Source organism: Artemia sp. Qi Xiang Cuo, chromosome 7 (genome assembly GCF_049724085.1).
Source record: "Artemia sp. Qi Xiang Cuo chromosome 7, ASM4972408v1, whole genome shotgun sequence".
Classification (NCBI taxonomy): domain Eukaryota; kingdom Metazoa; phylum Arthropoda; class Branchiopoda; order Anostraca; family Artemiidae; genus Artemia; species Artemia sp. Qi Xiang Cuo.
In genome coordinates, this window is record NC_142800.1 from 81,819,003 (window position 1) to 81,839,626 (window position 20,624).

At 34.9% G+C, this 20,624-nt stretch overlaps 1 protein-coding gene across 1 annotated transcript in view; it reads right to left on the reverse strand.

Annotated features, from left to right (window-relative positions):
• Nucleotides 1-20,624, reverse strand: part of Bruce (BIR repeat containing ubiquitin-conjugating enzyme) — a 406,259-nt gene that overhangs the window by 363,548 nt on the left and 22,087 nt on the right. Inside the window, exons 3-7 of the mRNA XM_089091938.1 lie at nt 19,046-19,192; nt 16,460-16,731; nt 12,318-12,446; nt 10,749-10,968; nt 1,722-2,751 (exon numbers count right to left, since the gene is read on the reverse strand). Coding sequence (XP_088948064.1) covers nt 1,722-2,751; nt 10,749-10,968; nt 12,318-12,446; nt 16,460-16,731; nt 19,046-19,192 — 1,798 coding nt within the window. The remainder of the gene's footprint in view (nt 1-1,721; nt 2,752-10,748; nt 10,969-12,317; nt 12,447-16,459; nt 16,732-19,045; nt 19,193-20,624) is intronic.

The following is a 20,624-nucleotide window of genomic DNA, read 5'->3' on the forward strand; positions in this document are numbered from 1 at the left end:
TTATTCAAACACCTGATCCTACAGAATGATGACGGTTAATATCCTTTCGACTGAGAATAACGGAACAATTGATTCATTGGTATCTGGTGAGTCCCAAGAACATGATATCTGATAAATCGAATGGGAATTGGAGCAGGAAGCTTTATGGATGTACCGATTTCCCAATTGGTGGGACGAGTTGAACAAGCTTTATAGTGTAAAGAATATGCATACAGTGCTCCTAAAACCTAATTTTGCATGCCTGCTTCCAAATGCCCTCAACCTTGAGTCGGGGTAAGGCAAGGGTGCCGGACCGGGTAAACGTATTTTAACAATTGTTCTAATGTAGGTGGAAAATATACCCTAGTTGCTAGAAAATAATAGCAAATACTGGGAGGCAGCTACTGCTACAACCATGACTAAGCTCTGTACTTTTGTTTAGCCCTGCAAAAATGTCTCTTGTCTAATACGAGAGACAGTTTTTCTTGTCTAATCACTTGATTTTAGAGCCATTCGGTGATTTTTTGACCATACCGTAAAATGTATTTAAACCAGGCTGTGAGCAAGGGAACCAATAGGGAAGGGCACTTAATATCATTCCTCTCTCCTCCCCTAAAAGACATAAAATATGACGTTTTATTGATAAAATAAAGCAGTTTTTTTCAAAACTTGTACTCCCATAAAAACCATTTTAAATTGGTTTTTAAATGTGATATCTCTTACATTTTCAACAATTTTTAAGAATCTGAAATGGAATTGTCCTATAGATCATAACAATACAAGATCATACATAAGGGGTTTGTCATATAATCATAAAGAAAATCATAAGGAAAATAGAACCTTAAACATAAAACAACTTGAAATCAGTAGAATAAAACCTTTTGATATCATTAACTACTACTTAATATTGAATCAAAGTGATAGATCATTCAACACAACCTACAGAGGAAAAAGAAGACCCATTATATATGTGACTGATTGAATAAAAAAAAAATCAATTTAATAACAAACCCAGAGAAATTTAGTAACAGAGCTTGTTGTTGCATGGGGGAGGGCGGTGCTTGGGATTCCATTTATTTTTTCGGGGGGGGGGGGATGATCGAGGTGTTTCAGGACAGCAAAAACTGAAGTAAAATTACCTCTGTCTTTGTTAATGTTTTTGTTACCACACTTTCATTGCTCCTTCTCAGAATATAAATCTTTATTTTTTTATGTTAGTTATCTACCTGTTTACATGAGCTCTGTTTCTTATTTCAGCCATTTATTTTGACAATTTGTTTATTCTTCAATAACGCAATGTTCTTCTCACCAATAAAGTAGTTGCTGTTATTTCCGTTATTCAAATTAATCAAGCAACACAACAGATAATCAACCCAAATAGCAGAGCTTGTCCATCAGGTGAAAAAAAAACTAATTAACATAATTTAAAAAGAAAGAGGAAACAAAAGAATAGAATAAGGTAGTTGTTTCTTGCAGTCCAGATGGAAACCTAATCATAAATATACCAAAGACCAACTAATAAATATACAATAGTTTGTTTACTGCATTTCTGTTTTGTTTTTCCATTAGTAATATCACTCACACTGATGAGGTAGTAGCATTAATCGTACTATTTATTCAGTAAAAACTCTTCCAAAGATAAATTGGGTACTGTTAAGAAATAAAAATTATTTACAGTATTATATGTACATTTATAGAAGAAATACGAAATCAACAGAGTAATAATTAATTTGTTTACTTACTTGAGCAAAAAGTAAGAGATGTTAACTTCTCTTTCTGTGAAGTCGACGCCACATACTCCATTAGTTCCAAATCAAGAAGTTTCAATTTCCCATTGGAAGTCAAACAAGCAGCAAAACCTCTGTGAAGATCATCACTGAAGTCAAATTCTTCCACGCAAAGAAAATCACAAGGCACCATGCAAATCTGCTTAGGAAATGGATGTAAGGTAGTCACTGCCAGAGGATCTTCATGTAGTTTCATCCTATTCTCTGAACGATACACATTAAATAGCACTAGCATACCTTCATCACTGTCTGTCTCTTCCTTCGTTTTCACAACGACAAGCACCGTCCTCCCACTCAGAGTTGGTGTAATACTGTGGATAACCCAGCTTTGGCCATTCTTTTCTTTGATTATAGCAGACAAATCGATTTTTTGTATTACAGGGGGAGTATATTTGTCATCATATCTATCACTTTTAATACCAGACGAGCTTTCATGATAGTCCACTTTTTGTATCTTGCCTTTGGTTGAAGGAGGCCAACCATATTTAGAGGCTAAACTATCACTAATAAAAAGAGTCTCTACTAACGGGTCAGAGATATCCGCTTTATACCAAGACGTTTTTTCGCTTTGTGTGCCACTTATAGGAGACGACGACAAAGGGGAGAAAAATTTCTTCTTCGTATTTTTTAACAAATCAGAACCTAGGGTTTTTCCTCCATTGGATTTTGTCAAATCATAAGGCTTTACTCGTCGAGACAGGTCATAAACGTTTAAAATCATGGCTAATTGTAGCTCATTATTTGTTTCAGTTTCAACTGTAGGTGAATCCATAGGTTCAAATGACATAAAATCAACAGCACTCCTCTTAAAATGAATCCTTCTAACAGAAAGACCCGCAATTAGACTAGGACTAACACCGCCCTGCCTTATTTTCTCTGGTGTACAAGGTCCAATTACACAAAGAGACGTCAAAATGGAAGAGAGGTCAAAGTCAGGGCCATTTTGAACAGTTTTTGAAACATCTATTTCAAACGACATTTCCTTCTGAAAAAGAAAAAGAAATTTTAATAGGATTTCCCTATAGAAGGGCACAAGATGTCCACAGAGAAATATTTTCATCTAGCAGAGAATCAACGCAACAAACGAAGAAGATTTCGAAAAGTTTAAAACTTTTCAGGGAGAAAAATATACTTTTCCTTCTTTTTTTATTTGTGAGTGTTTTTATTTCCTATTTCCTTTTTGTGGTCCATTGTCCATGTGACTCTAGTGTTCAAAAATATTATACCTTGATTAGCAAAGCTGAAAAACTAAAATAAAAATATGTCTAAGACAAAAAGAAAAAAAAATCCTTGGAAATGTTATTACACCTCCTTATTTTTATCTCCTAAGACTTTTTTTATCGTCTCCTTTTCCTTTAGCGCAAGAAACAAACCAACAACAATAACAAAAATCCATACTTCTTAGAAAAAAAGGAGAAAATGAGAAAAGAAAAAGGATAACTGGAGAAAAAAGTAACTGAGCATAGGAACAATAATCACCACAAAGCATAAAAAATATCAGTATAGTCTTCTGCTTTCAGTTGAAAGAATCATCTTCTTTAAATTCTTTTTAAATGTGAGGAATGCAGGTGATTCAGTAACCAACTCAGATGACTTGCATTGATTCGCAATTTAAGGAACTTGAGGTCTTAAACTTAAACCTCGCTCTCGAATTCTTAACAAACGGGAAAATAAACTTGTTCCTAGCTCTTGATAAATAATAATGTTGGTTTTCAATACTAAGTTTCAGTTTATTCAAAATATGATCATTATGTAGGATTATTAAAAACTACATTTCTTAAATCGGAATGAAAATTTTGTAACAAATCAACAATATCAAGATATAAAAAGATGTTTTAGTTTCAGATAAGTTTTCGGTTATTCTAAATGGCCTAAAATTCCTATTGACCTTAAATTAGAAGCAGTGTCTTTGCAAAATTACATTTTTTTTTATTGTACCATTAACTTTTGCCTCAGCTTGTCTTTTGTCATTTTGAAAGACATTTCGCTGAACCTTTGTTTCTTTTAATTGTTAAGGTGGTGGGACAAAAACCTCTTTTTCTTCCAGCGATTTGATTTTCAAAGGTATGGTAGACAATGATGAGCTTATCCAATGTCAAAATTCAAAACCCAATCATCATCACTATAATTTTCAATTTGTTGGGTTCGTTTTACCTCGGCTTGTCTTTCGTCATTATGAAATACTTTATCGCTGAACCTGTTTTTTCAACAAAGGTATGGTAGGCATTGATGACCTTATCCATGTCAAAATCCCAAACATAATCATTATCGCTATCATTTTCAATTTTGAAACGTTCTGATTCTCGCTGTTCAGGTTGATTTTCATTGACTTACTCACATTCTCGGTGTCACAAGTCTTCTAACCGCGCATGTCTTTGCTCTAGATTTTCATTTTTATTTACAAATTACCTCTTGTGACTTATCACTGTTTTTGGTGACTTTTCTTTAGTGCCAAGTGATTTCGTGATTGTAATTCTAGTGATGGTTAGTGATTTTTAGTGAATTTACTTCTATACCTAAGATTGTTTCCTTAATCTAGTGATTTCTTAAGATACAGCGTGTGAAACTTAAATTATAGCGAATAAATAATCCAGGAAGGTAATTACCAAAAGAGAAAGCGATGCTATAGTAAAAACTTTACTGACATCCAATAAAAACCAAAGTTATTCTCTTTGTTTGTATCAGAAACCATAGTTAGCCGAATTTGACAGAGGCTGGACTGATAAAATTGTACGCTTCGATTTGCATAAAGTGGTACAACCAAATCAAAGAGTGTGCTATCTTTTGTCGTTTTAATTTACTAGCAATAACCTGATGAAAGTTCACCTGCAGTTTGACATTAGTGATACACATATTGTAAGTTTTATCTTTTGCTTGATTAAGAAAGCTCCCTTTAGTCAATCCATCAAATATATTGACATCATTTGTATATATAACTGAAACGAAAATCTACCTTTAACGGGCAAAACTTGCTAAAGAGTTAAAAAGCAAAAAAAAAACACGTTTTAACACAAAATTGATAACAAAAGTCTAAATATATTGTTTTTTTTTTCATCCAGAAACCCTTATGAACGGGATAAAATACAAAAAAAGCTAGCTTAAACAAAACATGCCCAAATAAAGAAAACCTACAAATGCTATATAAAAAAGGGAAAGAATAAGGACACAAGGTACAAGCCAGGATGTCTGCTATATACTATTATTATTTGAAAAACACTACGTTTTCTAAAGAGTTAAAGAGGCTGAGTTACAAGGTCGAACCTTAAAACGTACAATGATTAGGAGGCACAGTTGGGGGCTGCCGCCCCCAAACCCCCACTTTCGCAGCCTTTAAATAAAAAAAAGTTCTTTAAACTGAAAGTAAAGAGCGACATTAAATCTTAAAACGAACAGAAATTATTCCGTATATGAAAGGGGCTGTGCCCTCCTCAACGCCTCGCTCTTTACGCTAAAGTTTGACTTTCTCACAACTCTTTTTTTTAAACAATAAAAACTTTAGCGTAAAGAACGAGGCGTTGAGGAGGGCACAGCCCCTTTCATATACGGAATAATTTCTGTTCGTTTTAAGATTTAATGTTGCTCCTTACTTTCAGTTTAAAGAACTTTTTTTTATTTAAAGGCTGCGAAAGCGGGGGGTTTGGGTGGCGGCAGCCCCCCAACTGTGCCTCCTAATCCCTGTACGTTTTAGGGTTCGAACTTGTGACTCAGCCTCTTTAACTCTTTCGAAAACGTAGTTTTTTTCAAATAATTACAGCACCTTTTTGTACAGTTTATTACTTATTATTGCTAGACTAACTGTTAGCTGATCGTGTCAGGAGTTAAAGTTGGGAGGCTGCCGCCCCCAAACCCCCCGCTCTTGAAGATTCTTGAGTTAAGGCTTTTAATTCCTGAATACTCAAATCACGTCGTACAGGGTGCCTCCTAATCCCTGTACGTTTTAAGGTTCGAACTTGTGACTCAGCCTCTTTAACAGCCCCCCAACTGTGCCTCCTAATCCCTGTACGTTTTAAGGGTCGACCGTGTAACTAAGCCTCTTTAACTCTTTAGAAAACGTAATTTTTTTCAAATAATTTAAAAAAGAAACTGAGTTTCTTTTTTAAAGTTTAAATTCAGTATATAAAAAATTTGCTCTGACGGTGAATCGAACCCGGATTTTCCGCCTGACAGTCTAGAGTATCAACCGCTGGACTAAAGAGACACAATTATAATTGTTTTTTAGTAAATGGAATCTATTTTCGACGCAAGCAAATTCCCACAAAACTTGATATTTGGTTTTTGGAAAACAGAGAAGGAGTGATCAGATTGAGCTGAAATTTCGAGGACAAGCTTCCAGGCCCCAGGAAAGCTTATCCTCTAAATTTCAGCCCGATTAGACAACGTTAAAGGGGGGTTGTGGTGGGAAAAATTAACAAGGGCTATTATAGGAAAACAAGGTTTTTCGTAAATGTAAATTCGGGGGATATTTTTTTCAGTACTGAAAATATCAAAAGGCCCTAACAGGTCAAATTCTGCTTCGAATGAGTCCTCATTCACCCGGATCAGTTGCCAACTGTGGCCCGTAGGCGTGGATAAGAAAAAAAAAGAAATGATGAGAATGAATTTTAAGTGGCTATATTTGGTTTTTTGAAAACAGGGAAGGAGTGATCGGATTGAGCTGAAATTTCGAGGATAAGCTCCCGGGCCCTAGGAAAGCTTAACCTCTAAATTTCAGCCCAATCGGACAACGTTAAAGGGGGGCTGTGGTGGGAGGGTCGAAACTTCCAGCCCAGTTTACCTTATGAAGATAAAGTCGGAGGAGGATGAAATTTTGCACGTTTCTTAGTTTGAGCTTGGGCTACAAAATGCAATTACCGCCGTCTCTCTGCGACCTCTAGGACCTGAAATCGCTTAACATTGTGGTGGGTCGCCTCTCTATAGAGGCACAAGTGTGCCTCCTTGATACATATATGCATGAATTACTCTTCTGATATGGGACTCATGCAAAAGGAAATAATACTATTTAAAAACATTTAAAAAGTATACCCCATCTTAAACAAGCTAAAAATAAACTATAGGTCAGGAAACTATTGTGTTTGATAAATTTAATGAATATTTGGCATCGCTAAATTGGCACAAGTATTTTTTTATTATTATTGGTATACTTTAAGGAAAAATACATTGCAATTTTGTGCTGTTTGAGTATGTTTTTATATTTTGTTGGAATCTTCCAACATAGAAATTTTGAATATTTTTCGGAATTACATCTTTGCCTGAATTAAGTTATTTTCGAGAAGAGATCTCAAATGCTATTATTACCTCGTCGGATCGGTGCGGATATAGCTTAAAAGACGATGCTGATATAACTAAAAGATGTTGTGCCTATTTTACAAAAATTGGTTCAAGTGTATCTCGGCCAATTAATAACAGTGTGAGACCAATTGTAACAACTTCTAATATTAGTATGGTTGATGCACTTTAGATTTAAATCAGGATGATATGCATGAGTTACAAAAAGCATTTACATCGCTTCCTCTCTCCAAATCCCCTTGAGTTGATAGAATACCAAAAAGAGAATTAAAATAAATTTTCCTGGTTATTTGCCATGTTTTTCTTTTAATTAAATATTTCATTTAAGAAAAGAAATAATTCCCAAACAACTGAAAAAAAGGCAGATAACGCCTTTATGTAAGAATGGTGATAGATGCCAAACTATTAACTATAGGCACATTTCAATATTAACGGTATTTTCTAAACTATTTGAAAAGATTATGTATGAAATATTGGCAAAATTTTTAAACGAAAATGAATTCTGCCTTCTAGCCAGTATCGATAGCTTCCAATACTCTTATTCATGAGGTACTCATATCAAAACTGACTAAAATACTTTTCCCGGTCTGGATGATGAAATGGATAAAATCATATTTGGAGGATAGAATGCAGACAGTATTTGTCAGATCGTCAACATCATCAGAAAGAAAAATAGAATGAAGGGTTCCCTGAAGGTTTGATCCTAGAGCCACAACTTTTCTTGATACATGTTTCCGAAATAAAAGAATTTGTTACTAGTTGCATACTTAAAACGTGTCCAATGAAACAGTTATGTCGTTCAAGTCATATAGGTAGATGATTTGTTTGCTATTATAGAGATCACTTTAGCTCAATTTTCTAGTTAATTGCGAATGAATCAATTATTATTCAATATTCTGAAAATGAAAGAAGATTTTTTCAAATATTCAACATTTTGAAAGAAATAAGATACATTCTTTTGGAAATGTAGTGACTGAAAGAGAAACTAATTTCACGTATTTGGGAATGAGGGTTGATGAAATGATTACAGGGTAAGATCATGTGAGGGCACTTTCAATTTCGCAAGAATCAGGTATTCTAAATATACTGAAGCATTTTATTTCTCATCAAGCACTCGAGCTTTATATAATAGTTTGTTTCTTCGTGTCTTGCGTATGGATGCGCTTTTTGTCTAATTCGTTTAATTATAATTCATGTAAAATCCAAATAAAGCAAAATCGGGCAGTAAAAATCCCCGATTTTCAAATAAAGACTCTACAAGTGATTCATTCTGTCTGGCAAAGGGTTTAAATGCTTCTAAAGTATGTATGTTCCAAGTCGTGAGTTTGGTTTGCTTGTGCATTCATTTAGGAGCACCATTTGAACTAAGACAACTAAACATTTGTCATAGAGCATCAAAGTACCATTCCTACCCAACAACTTCATCCGAAAACAATTTACTCATCTTAGAAATGAGCCACACCCTCAGAAGTGCAATGTCATTACGACCTGTTGGTGTGGAGGTGTGGACTTATGTTGCCATCGAAGGAGTTGTCGTAGAAACTTCAAAAAGGGCTCATTCGATTGAAAATTGGAGTGGCTAGTGCCCTTTTTAATAGTCGAAAGTGATTGGAGGGCAACTAGCCCCCCCCCCGCCCATCATTCCCCCAAATACATCCAATCAAAATTTTGAGATAGCCATTTTGTTCAGCGTAGTTGATTTCCAGATAGAACGAAAATATGTATTTGAGGAGGTCACTCCCCCACAACCCTCAGGGCAAGGGTTTTAAGCTATGCCCTGGGGGCATATAAGAACGGTGTTGGCACAATATATTATTTATTGTTTTTTTCCTTTAGACCAAGGCATTTCGTATCGAAGAAGTTGTCGTAGAAACCTCGAAAAGGGCTCATTCAATTGGAAATCGGAGTGGCTTGTCCCCTTTTTAATAGTCGAAAGTGAATGGAACCACCCCTTCCACGCCCACCATTTCCCCAAACACACCCAATCAAAATTTTGAAATAGCCATTTTGTTCAGCGTAGTTGATTTTCAAATAGGAATTATGTTTTTGAAGAGGACACTCCTCCACAACCCTCAGGGCCAGGGTTTTAAGTTATGCCCTGGGGGCATATAAGGTTTTTATAGAAGGCGTTGTCGTAGAAACTTCAAAAAGGCTCATTCAATTGGAAATTCAAAGGGCTAGTGCCCATTTTAATAGTCGAAAGTGATTGGAGGGCACCTAACCCCCCTCTCACGCCCCCCTTTTCACCAAACACATCCAATTAAAATTTTAAGATAGCAATTTTGTTCAACGTAGATGAAAGTTCTGGAAATTATGTCTTTGAGGATGACACACCCCCCCCCCCACAATCGTCAGGGCAAGGGTTGTAAGTTATGCCCTGGGGGCATATAAGGTTTTTATAGAAAGCGTCGTCGTAAAAACTTCAAAAAGGGCTCATTTGACTGGAAATTGAATGGCTAATGCCATTTTTAATAGTCAAAAATGATTAGGAGGCAACTAACACCCCTTCCACATCCACCATTTCCCCAAACCCATCCAATCAAAATTTTTAGATAGCCTTTTTGTTCCACGCAGTTTGAAGTTCAGGAAATTACACCTTTGAGCACGATACTCTCCCCAAAGCCTTTAGGGGAAGGGTAGCAAGTTATGCCCTGGGGGCATAAAGGTTTTTTTTGAAATTTTTTTCCTAGAAACTTCAAAAAGAGCTAATTCAACTTTAAATTAAATGGGATAGTGGCCTTTTTAATAGTCGAAAGTGATTGGAGGGAAACTAATTCCCCTCCCCCACCCACCCACCCAATTACCCTTATTTTTAAAAACTAAATGTTGCCATAAGATTAAATTAAAATGCACTGTGTTATTGCTAATTCCCAATAAGGCATCTCAGCAGTATCCCAAAAACGACTGAGGGTATTGTGTTCAAACTTTCGGGGCTACTTCTGCTCTTAAAATTTAACCAAATCAAAATAGTGTAAGTGTATCCAAGCTATAAAAGAAAGTAAACAGATTTTTTTGCGAATGGTATCAAGTTTTCCAATTCAGGTCAACTAGAGGAGGTATGAAACTAAATTAAACACTACTATTTGTGTCCAGATTTTTAAGAGGGTGTATGTTGTTAAAAATTGCTGAAAATTTTTCTCCAGCATACAAAGATCAGGCCAAACTATAAATTCTAAAAAAAAAAAAAACAGATTTAAAGTATTATTTTCTTTTTCCCTGAAAAGACTATGTCAATATAAAACGAATAGAAATGAATTAAAAAAACTTTTTCAAAAAATAAGTTTTTCAAAGAAAAGTAAAGAACTCCATTAAACAAAAAATGAGCAAAAATAAAACCAAATAATCTACCAAGCGTGAAACTACCACAAATCACCATCGATAAATAAATGAAACCCAAAACGAGCAGAAATTACAATAAATAATCGATTCAAACTCAAAACGAGCAGAAATTAACATAAGTTGGGGTCAAAACCCCTATGCCTTCCCCAGGCCAGAACATAATTTGCACTTTACTGAAAAAAAAATACAAATGAATTTGCATATACATATACTGAAATTTAGTAATCAAAATGTTAATATGATTTGATTTTTTAAAGTTATAAAAGTAAAAACATATATATTTTTTTCAGTAAAGTACAAAAAACTGTAATCTAACTTTCGCGTTCGTGGAAAAAGAAAATTTAATGACAAAATTACCTTTAGATGCTTGTCAACATTCCATACAACAACTGAGCCTCTTTCAGACCCAGTAGCTATAAGGCCTTCTTTACTTGTTGTAGCAATACAAGTAATGTGTTCACCTCTATCTCCATGTGGAACAGCTGAGCCTGTAGCCATAGTCACACTTAATGGAACATTTGGAGTACCAAGCCCACCAACATAGGGACAGTTTTGCGCATGCCTTTCATGTTCAGACCTAGAAATAATTTTTCGTAAGAGTACTTTCGTAAGTACCAAACTGGTAAATTTCTTACTCTCCTAAGAATTAATTTGGACAGCTGCAAAAAAAAAAAAAAAAAAAAAAAAAAAAAAAAAAAAAAAAAAATACAAGTGCCAAAAAAAGATTTCCTAATTGTTCGATGGTTCCTTTTAAATTTTTGACTTTCTTTGGAATTTTTTCACGAGAAGCACAAAACCTTTGGAAAAGCACTAACATAAAGCTTTAAAAATGGTATAACATGATTCTGAAACACTTTCTTAACAGACTATTCGCAAAAAAATGATATTGACCACACTTACATTCCAAGCCCTCTAAATACCGAAGATGGCATTACAAACAAATATTAGAGGTATTAAATTTGTTTAATAAATAGTAGATATAAAATAGACCATCCTTAAAGATGCGTTCTCACGGATGTCTAAGATAGGTGTATGGTCAGGCATTTGTTTTTATTTATGTCCCACTTCCATGCTAAATTCTGTGCTTTTCTGAAATACGTTACAGCCAAGCATCCAGCTCTAGAATCTACGACTCTCTATCTACAATTATAGAGTAGTAATATGAGTAGGGCTGATGTAATCCATGACTATCTATATACAAGTAGAGACTAGTAACTTGAGTTGGGCTGATAGAATCAACGACTCTCTATCTACAAGTAGAGAGCAGTAGCATGAGTAGGGCTGATATAATTTACGACTCTCTATCTACAAGTAGAGAGTAGTAATATGAGTAGGGCTGATAACCCCTTTACCTTTTCAAGACCAGAACATAATTCGCACTTCACTGAAAAATACAAAAACAAATGACCATGGATTGTCAGTTTAATTGACATATACTAATATTTATTCCTTAAAGTTTTGATAATTTTTTTTATGAAAGTAAAAAAAAGCGAAAACACTTGAAACGTATTTTGATAACGCAAGTTACGTTCTGGTCTCGAGAAGGCATGGCGGTTGTCAGCTCTACTCATGTTAATTTCTGCTCGTTTTGAGTTAGACTCGGCTATCTATTTTAATTTCTGTTCGTTTTTAGTTTCATTTATTTATTGATAGTGATTTGTGGTGGTTTTACGCTTGGAAGATTATTTGACTTTAGTTCTGCTCATTCTTGGCTTAATGGGGCTCTCTTATTTTCTCTGAAAAACTAATTTTGGAAAAAAACATTTAAATTATTTTTTATATAAGGCGATGTGTCAGGTACCAGTCTTCAAAAATATGGTTTCGACTTTAATTAAAGACAGTTCAACTTGTATTCTAAAAGTTTATTAATAAAAATTAAAAACAAATAAATATGCAGTTGGAAAAAGAAAAATAAGAATTACGAACCATGGTTCATCATTTGGTTCCCAAGACACTAGACAAACATTGCAAATGAAGCAAAGGGCTCTGTCACTTTCGGGATCTGTGGGCTGATGAAAAAATCCAGCTTGAGACATTTGTTCCGGTAAGGCATATCTGAAAAAAAAAATGCTAATCGACCAACCATTTGGGTTCGGATGAAGCTATATTATAAACTAGCAGTGCTCAGCTCATATTTGTCAGTCCCCCAGTAGTTTTGTTTTCTCCGCTAGAGATGTTCTTCCAGAAGGGAAGCTCTTTTTTTCCATTCCTTGGAGTTCTCTTTTGCCTTTTTCATCAAAAATGAAGGTATCGAAAGCAGCACGCTGTTGTTATCTCTGCTGAACTACATAATGTCGGGGTCACACCCAAAAGTCCTATCCGACATTTTTACGCTTTGGAAATAATTGTGAAAACCGCTTGCTACTCTATTTCAAAGGAAAAGATCAGTAGGACAGTTTATATATTAAAAAAAAAAAAAAAAAAAACAGAATTTACATGGCCCTGCTAATCCTCCCTTTAAGAACAACTTTTGCAATTATCTCAGAAGCAGGAAAATGTCAGAAACGACTTTTAGCTGTGACAGTAATGATAAGCTTTAGATTCCCTGGCAACGGACCTTGAATCGGATTGGAAGAAAGGTGCAGCTCTTTAAGTGTCTGAAGGTTATTACCATGTCTGGCAAGGATCAATACAAGGTAGTTTAGCTTGCATTATGAAGCAAAGTTGAGTCTGCAGATGTTTTATCTTAACTACAGAAAAAAAGGCAAGAGCATATGAAAAAATCTAGAACAAAAAAATTTATAAACTTCTTATGTTCCCTCCTAAACTTCAGCTGCGGTTAATAACGGCTCAAGCCTTTAAAGGCATAATGAAATTTATTATTAGGATGCGTTAGCTCTTAATTATTTAAGGAAAATGTAGGTTCTAGGACTCATCTAAGATTCTATATTACTTGAGGCTTTTTTAATAGTTTTTCCTGAAGAGTGAAACAATTTCTGACAATCTTTATCACGAAAACGAAACAAAAACAAACAATAAAATAATGAGCAACCAAAAACCAAAGAGAGCAAAGACTTTTGCCCTCGGCTTCCTCCTCATAACCTAAAAGTTTGCTATAATATTGACATTTTTTTTCTTGTAGTCACCGTTTAATCAGCCTGCTATCGACGTTTTTTCTGCATGTTACCCCCTTCCTCCAAAAAATATCGTCTGAGCAGAAAGATAAAGGACTATTCGACAGATATAGGCAAGGTTAAATCTCAGAGAAATACAAGACCGAAATTGGCTAGACATTTTCCCAGGAGAATAGTCAGACATTGTTTTTAATCATTCAAAAACATAGCACAATATCAAAACAAATTACTGTAGAAAAAACGAGCGTGGTCAAAATTATCTTTCATAGAAGGTTAAAAGTAAGAGAATGTCTACATACAAATACGTGCCAAAATGGCTCTTTTTTGTCAGCAAGCAAAACGTTTACACAACTAGGACCATCTTTTTAGGTGAAAAACTGCTTTTTTTATTGTTTTCATACCTACAGACAGAATAGCTTATAAAGGGACCCACTCCCTCTTAAGATATACCTCAGGGCATCCGTCACCTGCCCCGAGAATAGACCCGGGACTGATATTTTAGTTTTGCACTATCAGCCGCCCCCAGTCGAAGTAATACGTCTCATCCCTCTCTTGTACATGCAGAATTCTATGGGCCAACACTTATTTGTTATTGAACTCTCAATGTATAATGAGACTTTTTAATAAGAGCAACGTTGCAATCGTGACACTATAGCATCAAAATCCTGAATGTTGAAACCATACCATTAAGATTTTGTTTCATTTTGGTTATTAAGCGCATGCAGAGGGGAAAGCTGGGCATATTGAAACAGAATTACCTTAGTGTCTCCAGAATATTATTTTCATTTTTGTTTTTTTAACAGAATGTTAAAATTGTGGCTATATTAAATTATATTTATATTACCCTTGATATACCCTAGATGCCCCCTCAATTACATAATCAGTAAAAAGACAAAACGTTTCCAATTTTGTTCCTATACCGAGTTTCCAACCAGTTTTGCATTCGTCTAATAGCATTCTATCTAAGAAAAACCAAAACTTATCCAATATGCCTACTACACATAATATGTAATATTAATAAAAAAAAACCCACTTTACTTTAAGTTTATTGCCTCCACTGCAAAGCAGTGGAGCTCTTTTTTTCTTCTTTCTTTTTTTTGACATATGTACAGACGTATCCTTTGGTGCTAGGCTTATTCCCCCACTCCGAAAATTTTTCACCACGGAAACTCCCCCCACAGTAATTTCTACTCAAGCAAAATTATATCCTTCCCCCTCGTGAAAAATTCCCCCAACACATAGAATTCAGCAGCCACAGAGAAAGTATGACAAGTAAAATTACTGAAAAAAAGAAAGAACTTCGGAATACCCTACCTATATTCCAAAAAAATAAGCAGAATATGTCGTGTAGAACAGGGGTCAGCAACCTATGGGCCTGCTGGTCACCGCGGGATGAGCTACATATATTTTTTTTTAGTTTTATAATTATAATTAAAGTTCAAAAGCACATTGTAAGGATTCTCTTAATAAAAATGTGTATTATTATTCACTAAGAGACTGTTTTAAAATGAAAATATCATTAACCGATGGAATGTCCCTGTAATATTCACACTGTGGGTGATTTTAACCACAAGCCAGAAAAGGTTGCCGACCCTTGGGGTTCTATAGTATATATTTTCGTATCTTTATTATATTTTAATTATTTTTTCCGTGTTCCGGGGGTTGAGTTATCGTAGCTGGGTAAGATTAAGGTTAACACTGGGGCTGTGGGAGTGATATCAACCGCGAAGCCACATTCATTAGATTTTTTTAAGTTTTTAAACAAAATAGATATCTCAAAATCCTGATTATAGAGAATCATAGGGATTAGAGAAAGACTTAGTAGAATAAAAGAAACCGGGAGGAAGCCAGTTGTCCTCCAGTAGCTTTCGGGCTTTAAAAAGGGCACTAAACATTTCAATTTCCGATCGAATTAGCCCCCTCTCAAGTTTATATGATAGCCCTTTCTATTTGAATTGGATGGAAAAGCATTTTCTAGCACTTTTCTGGCTCTTTTTTGGAATGCATTTTCATGGGAAGCAATGAATTTGTTAGTTTTTCCTTCTGCATTGGGGTTCCCTTTGCACAAGGTTTCACCTAAGTTTCAGGCTAATCGAAAATATTCAGCCCTTTGTGTTAGAGGAGGGACCAACTTTCAAGGGGCCAATCCTTTAAATAATTTGTTGTACATTAGTTCCTCGGCTGGACCCCAAATTTTTCATGTTATACGTGATAGATAATGAGAAAGCCAATTTGGTGCCTGTCTTACGTCCAATTAATGAGTTTTAAACAGACTTTCCGTGTCTTTTTTTGTGGTAAATGGCAGCTCACTCACATTACAGTGTGAACTGCCAGTGAGCAGCTCAGCTCACTCAATAGACAGAAAAGAGCGAACTCGTTTCCTTATCTTAAAGGGTTTTGTTCGGGATTTTCGGTAATTACTTCTTTTAATGACATACTTTGTTATTCGAAGCATTAGTTTCGTCCAGCCTTCCAATCATCAATATCTCTTATCTTGTTAATAACAAGTTTGTTGCGTTATTTTTTTTAGTTTTTTTTTCAGGAGGGTTCACACCAGTTTCAGGGATTGTATGTTTTAATAGACTTCAGAATCGTTGTCAAAATTCAACGAATTGGAGTTGGACTTTTCGTTTTACCTAGATCAAAAGGAGATATCCCAATAAGAACATATACCGCGTCCCATGAGGGCATATGTTACAAAAGTAAAAATTGCAAAAGAGCAAAGTTTGGGCTAATAAAATGTCCCACAAACAATTTTTTGTTTCAATTGATTGGAAAAACTGCAAAGACTACAATGGTTTACATGATATCTCTTGCAGTACAAACAAAATATTTGAAAATATTACCTCAAGAAATGCAAAGAAACTTTTTCACAACAGAGTGAATGCAAAGAAAACCCACATCTAAAATAATACAAAATATTTATGGAAGTGTTACACATGATCTTCGATTTTAGGTACAACAATATAAAGATTCAGCCTCGACCAAAAATACCTGTAGTTCATGTGTGGCCATCTAAAGAAGGAATCCAATCTATTGGCTTCAAGGGCCATTTGCCCAAGACCTTTGATGGGTTCTGCATCTTCTGTTGCTAATTCTGACCAATCTCCATTTGTGTTGCTCGGTGGAGTATACAGCCTAACCAAACGAGACCAAAGAGAGGATAGGTGAGACATGGCTTGAATTTGCCGATTCTCCAATGCTTCTTTCATGGCAGCAGTAATGCCCGCTATTTCCGGTGTCATTTTTAAAGTTACGACTGACCACTAAAAAACAAGCAAAGAGCCATCACAATCAAACTATAAATAAACAAGCAACATTCATACTTAAAACAAGAATCGGCTGAAAATATATTTCAAGTGCATTGATTTCATGTACAATAAAATAAGTGAACACGTATTAATTACAAAACACACAAATTTCGTTTCAACCTCATAAATAACAAAATGGCAAATCGGTCGCGAGGTAGGTTTTTTCAATGATACATTTGAAAAAATATATATTATTTTTAGTTAGAAGCCCAGCGAATTAGCAAGAGAAAGTGACATGAGAGATGAAAGAGACAAAGTGTACTATGGGAGAAAAGAAATTGATAAATACTACCACCACAGACAGGACAGCGTTATTCAGCAGAATTAGAAAAATCCTTAACAAGGTAATTTCAAGTTTCTCCATATTTAGATTTCAAATAAACGTCCAAATTTATTGGGATCCAACTAGAAATTTTCTTATATCAAGCCTACTATTTACACTGCAGGAATGCAGTAGCACATTACTCTCGAAACTTGTCTGCAGTCAACAAAAATGAATTAATATTATGAAGGATTTGTTCAGAACAACTACGAGATATAGGGTATTGCCTAGTTGCACATGAGCTATTAAAGCAAAGGTGAGTGGAAGTTTGTGTGTCTCAAAAGGTGTATTTTTATGTCTACCTTCTCAAACTTTCCATTATAGGTTCCTCAAACATGGAGACACATTTTTGGATTAAGCATGCAATAGATGTGCTGATGGGGGTGACATCTCTGCTGTTATTGTAGAATCGAAAGTTTTAACAGGGACCCTAATTTTCGAAAATCTTAGTGTCCCGACAAAAAGTTCAACAAGTGTTAAGAGCGAGATGTTTGACGAGGAAGACGGCTTTCTCCTTATCTGAATCTTTTGTTTTTATTTTGTAAGTCAAATACAACATAAAAGAACCCATCTTCCCAAAACATTGTTATAAAAGATTTATATTGAGCAGGGGGTTGAAGGGGCGCTAGCCCTTCTTATACTTAGTATAGTTCTAAATAAGGCGTTAAAAACACAATTAAGAAATTGTTTTTTCATTTTCAAACGAGAGCAAAGAGCAACATTCAAACTCAAAACCAACAGCAGTTAATATTGGATATAGTTATTTTAAGATTTAATATAGCTCTTTACATTCATTTGAAATCACTTTGTTTTATTAAGTTTACAAAATCAAAATTTATCCAACTGACAATTAGCTACCAAGAAGGAATTTGACAGGTAGACTGTTCTAGCTTTATAAATAGTTTGTTCTCAATGAATAATTTATTAATTAATCTACCACATTATTATAGAATATAATGTAGTATTTTTTGTCTACATAACGTTCAAATCTTGCATTTAAAAATTTTTATTTCTTGCCGGTCCATTCATTCCAATACTTCTTTTTACATTTATACTTTTAATTTAAATGAGGAAAAAGAAGATAATGTGATGAAAGCTGAGCCTACGTCTCATCAGATAAGTCTTCCGCTATTTGCCAGAGGATACGAAATATTATTTGCTATCAAATAGAACCTAAGAAGAAATTGGAGCCTAATTTATTGAAAAATGTCAGCTTTTGCTGAACTTTTCCTATTCGTGTTCTATTTCAAGAGCATAGTGATAATTTACTTGAAAATCAAAACCTACCTAACATTCTTTTATACTTTTATGGGAAGAGAAGGCGGGGTGGGACACAATTTTTCAAATATATTAGTGTTTGAGAATTCCTCTTTAAGTGGTTACTGCCTAAATCTAGCGAAACAAATTTATCGGTATAAGGAAGTTTAAAATCCCAAGTAACTCTCGTACACCAAGTGTATTAAACCCCAACATACTACGAAAAGATGTTTTTTGCACTTATTGGCTTAGTTTTAGATGCAACTGTTGGCTTAATTGTATGCAGCTGTTACCTAAACAATCCTTTCAATTCTTGTTTTTTATTTGACCCAGAACATGAAACACTCAACTTTATAACTTGTCCCAGGGAAACGATACAGACACAAAAAAATATATCTCCAGGATAAGGCGTTTTTTGACATTTCAATTACCGTCTATTCTTTCTATTCCTTTTTTATACTCAAGAACCCTTTCCAATTCGTAAATGCACAACTTTTATGTTCTTTTTCTTAATTCCCGACTTTGTTCTATTTTTCATACTAAACTAGTATTTATTTTTAAATTTTGAAATTAAGGCTAAAATACTCAAAATTTGCCAAGACTACTTCCTACCATAAAAAAGCATAAACAAGCAATAGGATCTGCTTCTTCACATTGCTGTTCTCTAATTAAAAACTAGATATAACTTACGGAAGCTGCTTTATAACTCAACTTTAACGAGTTTGTCTGACTGGAAGTCTGTTCTTTGATTAGAGCAATTAGCTTGTTTTTCCATTCGTTGGTCTTTGACTTCTGTGATAAATCCATTTGGGTCAGCCATGAAAGCAACTGCAAGGCCTATTAAAAATTATAAAAAAAGGATTTAAATTTGATTCTTAAGTCCAATGTAAACTCATGAACTAAAAAAAGATAGTAGACAAAAGAAAATCAGACCTCCGGCACTTCAGCATAGTTCTTAGAGGAATTCAGTTTGGAAAAAAGAAAATATACAAATTAGAAGCAATTAAAGCGTAAAGCGAGCTGAAACACCAAACCCTTAGAGTCCTACCTACCCCTCCCGTTGGATCTAATTTCACCATACACATTAACTTATTAATGGCTCAAGAGTTTTATCCAGATATTCCAGTTATTATAAGGGAATAACCCTCCCTCTGCCCCCTCCCCTAAAAATTGTGACAGGATAAGATTTACTATTTACATGCAACTACTTCATGATTCGATTTTAATGTTATTATTTTTCAATGTAGCTCTTTAAATAAAGGGCAGAGGTAAAACCGCATAATCTAGGGAGAAGCCCCCGTGTCCTTTACTTCTTACTTCATTACCCCAAACTATATAACTAGAAATCATGGAGTCAAGGATGCTCAAAAAATTGTGACCTCACATTTTGCAAACTAAAGTGACGGAATCTTCAAGTTAGAATACAATTTCTTCAAATCCTATGAGCCAGATTCAGAGATGGAGGTAGGCAATTGCAGATGCCTTTGATTGCGTTTTACTCAAAGTCCAACCTGAGTATCCACTTCTATCAGTTTCCCTTCCTATGGTTCTCATGCAGCAACCACAGCAACTATATAACTACCGAGTCTCAGAATACAATAAAAAAAAAAAAAGTTTTTTTTAACTGAAAGTAAGGAGCGACATTAAAACTTAAAAAGAAAAAAAATTATTCCGTATATGAAAGGGGCTGTCCCCTCCTTAACGCCTCGCTCTTTACGCTAAAGTTGTTTATTATTTTAAAAAATAAAGTTGTGAGACAGAGTCAAACTTTGCCGTAAAGAGCGTGGCGCTAAGGAGGGGACAGCCCCTTTCATATACGAAATAATGTCTGTTCATTTTAAGTTTTAATGTCAAATATCCCTCCCCCCCGAACTACCAGAAAAAATCCCCCCTGAAAGCTTCTGTATATTTCCCAATAACCAATACTATAAGTCAATATTGGGCAAAGTTAATAACTTGCAGAACTTCCTCCGGGGACTGTGGGGAAATAAGTCATACTCAAAGACATAGTTATTGTATTTTCGACCGTGCTGAACAAAATGGCTATCTAAAAAATTTGATCGGGTGACTTTGGGAAAAAATGAGCATGGGAGGGGGCCTAGTTACCCGCCATTTTTTAGGTTACTTAAAAAGGGCACTAGAACTTTTAATTTCTGTTCGAATGAGCCCTCTCGCGATATTCTACAACCACTGCGTCGATACAATCACCCCTGGGAAAAAAAAAAAAACAAAAAGACAAATAAACGCATCCGTGATCTTTCATCTGGCA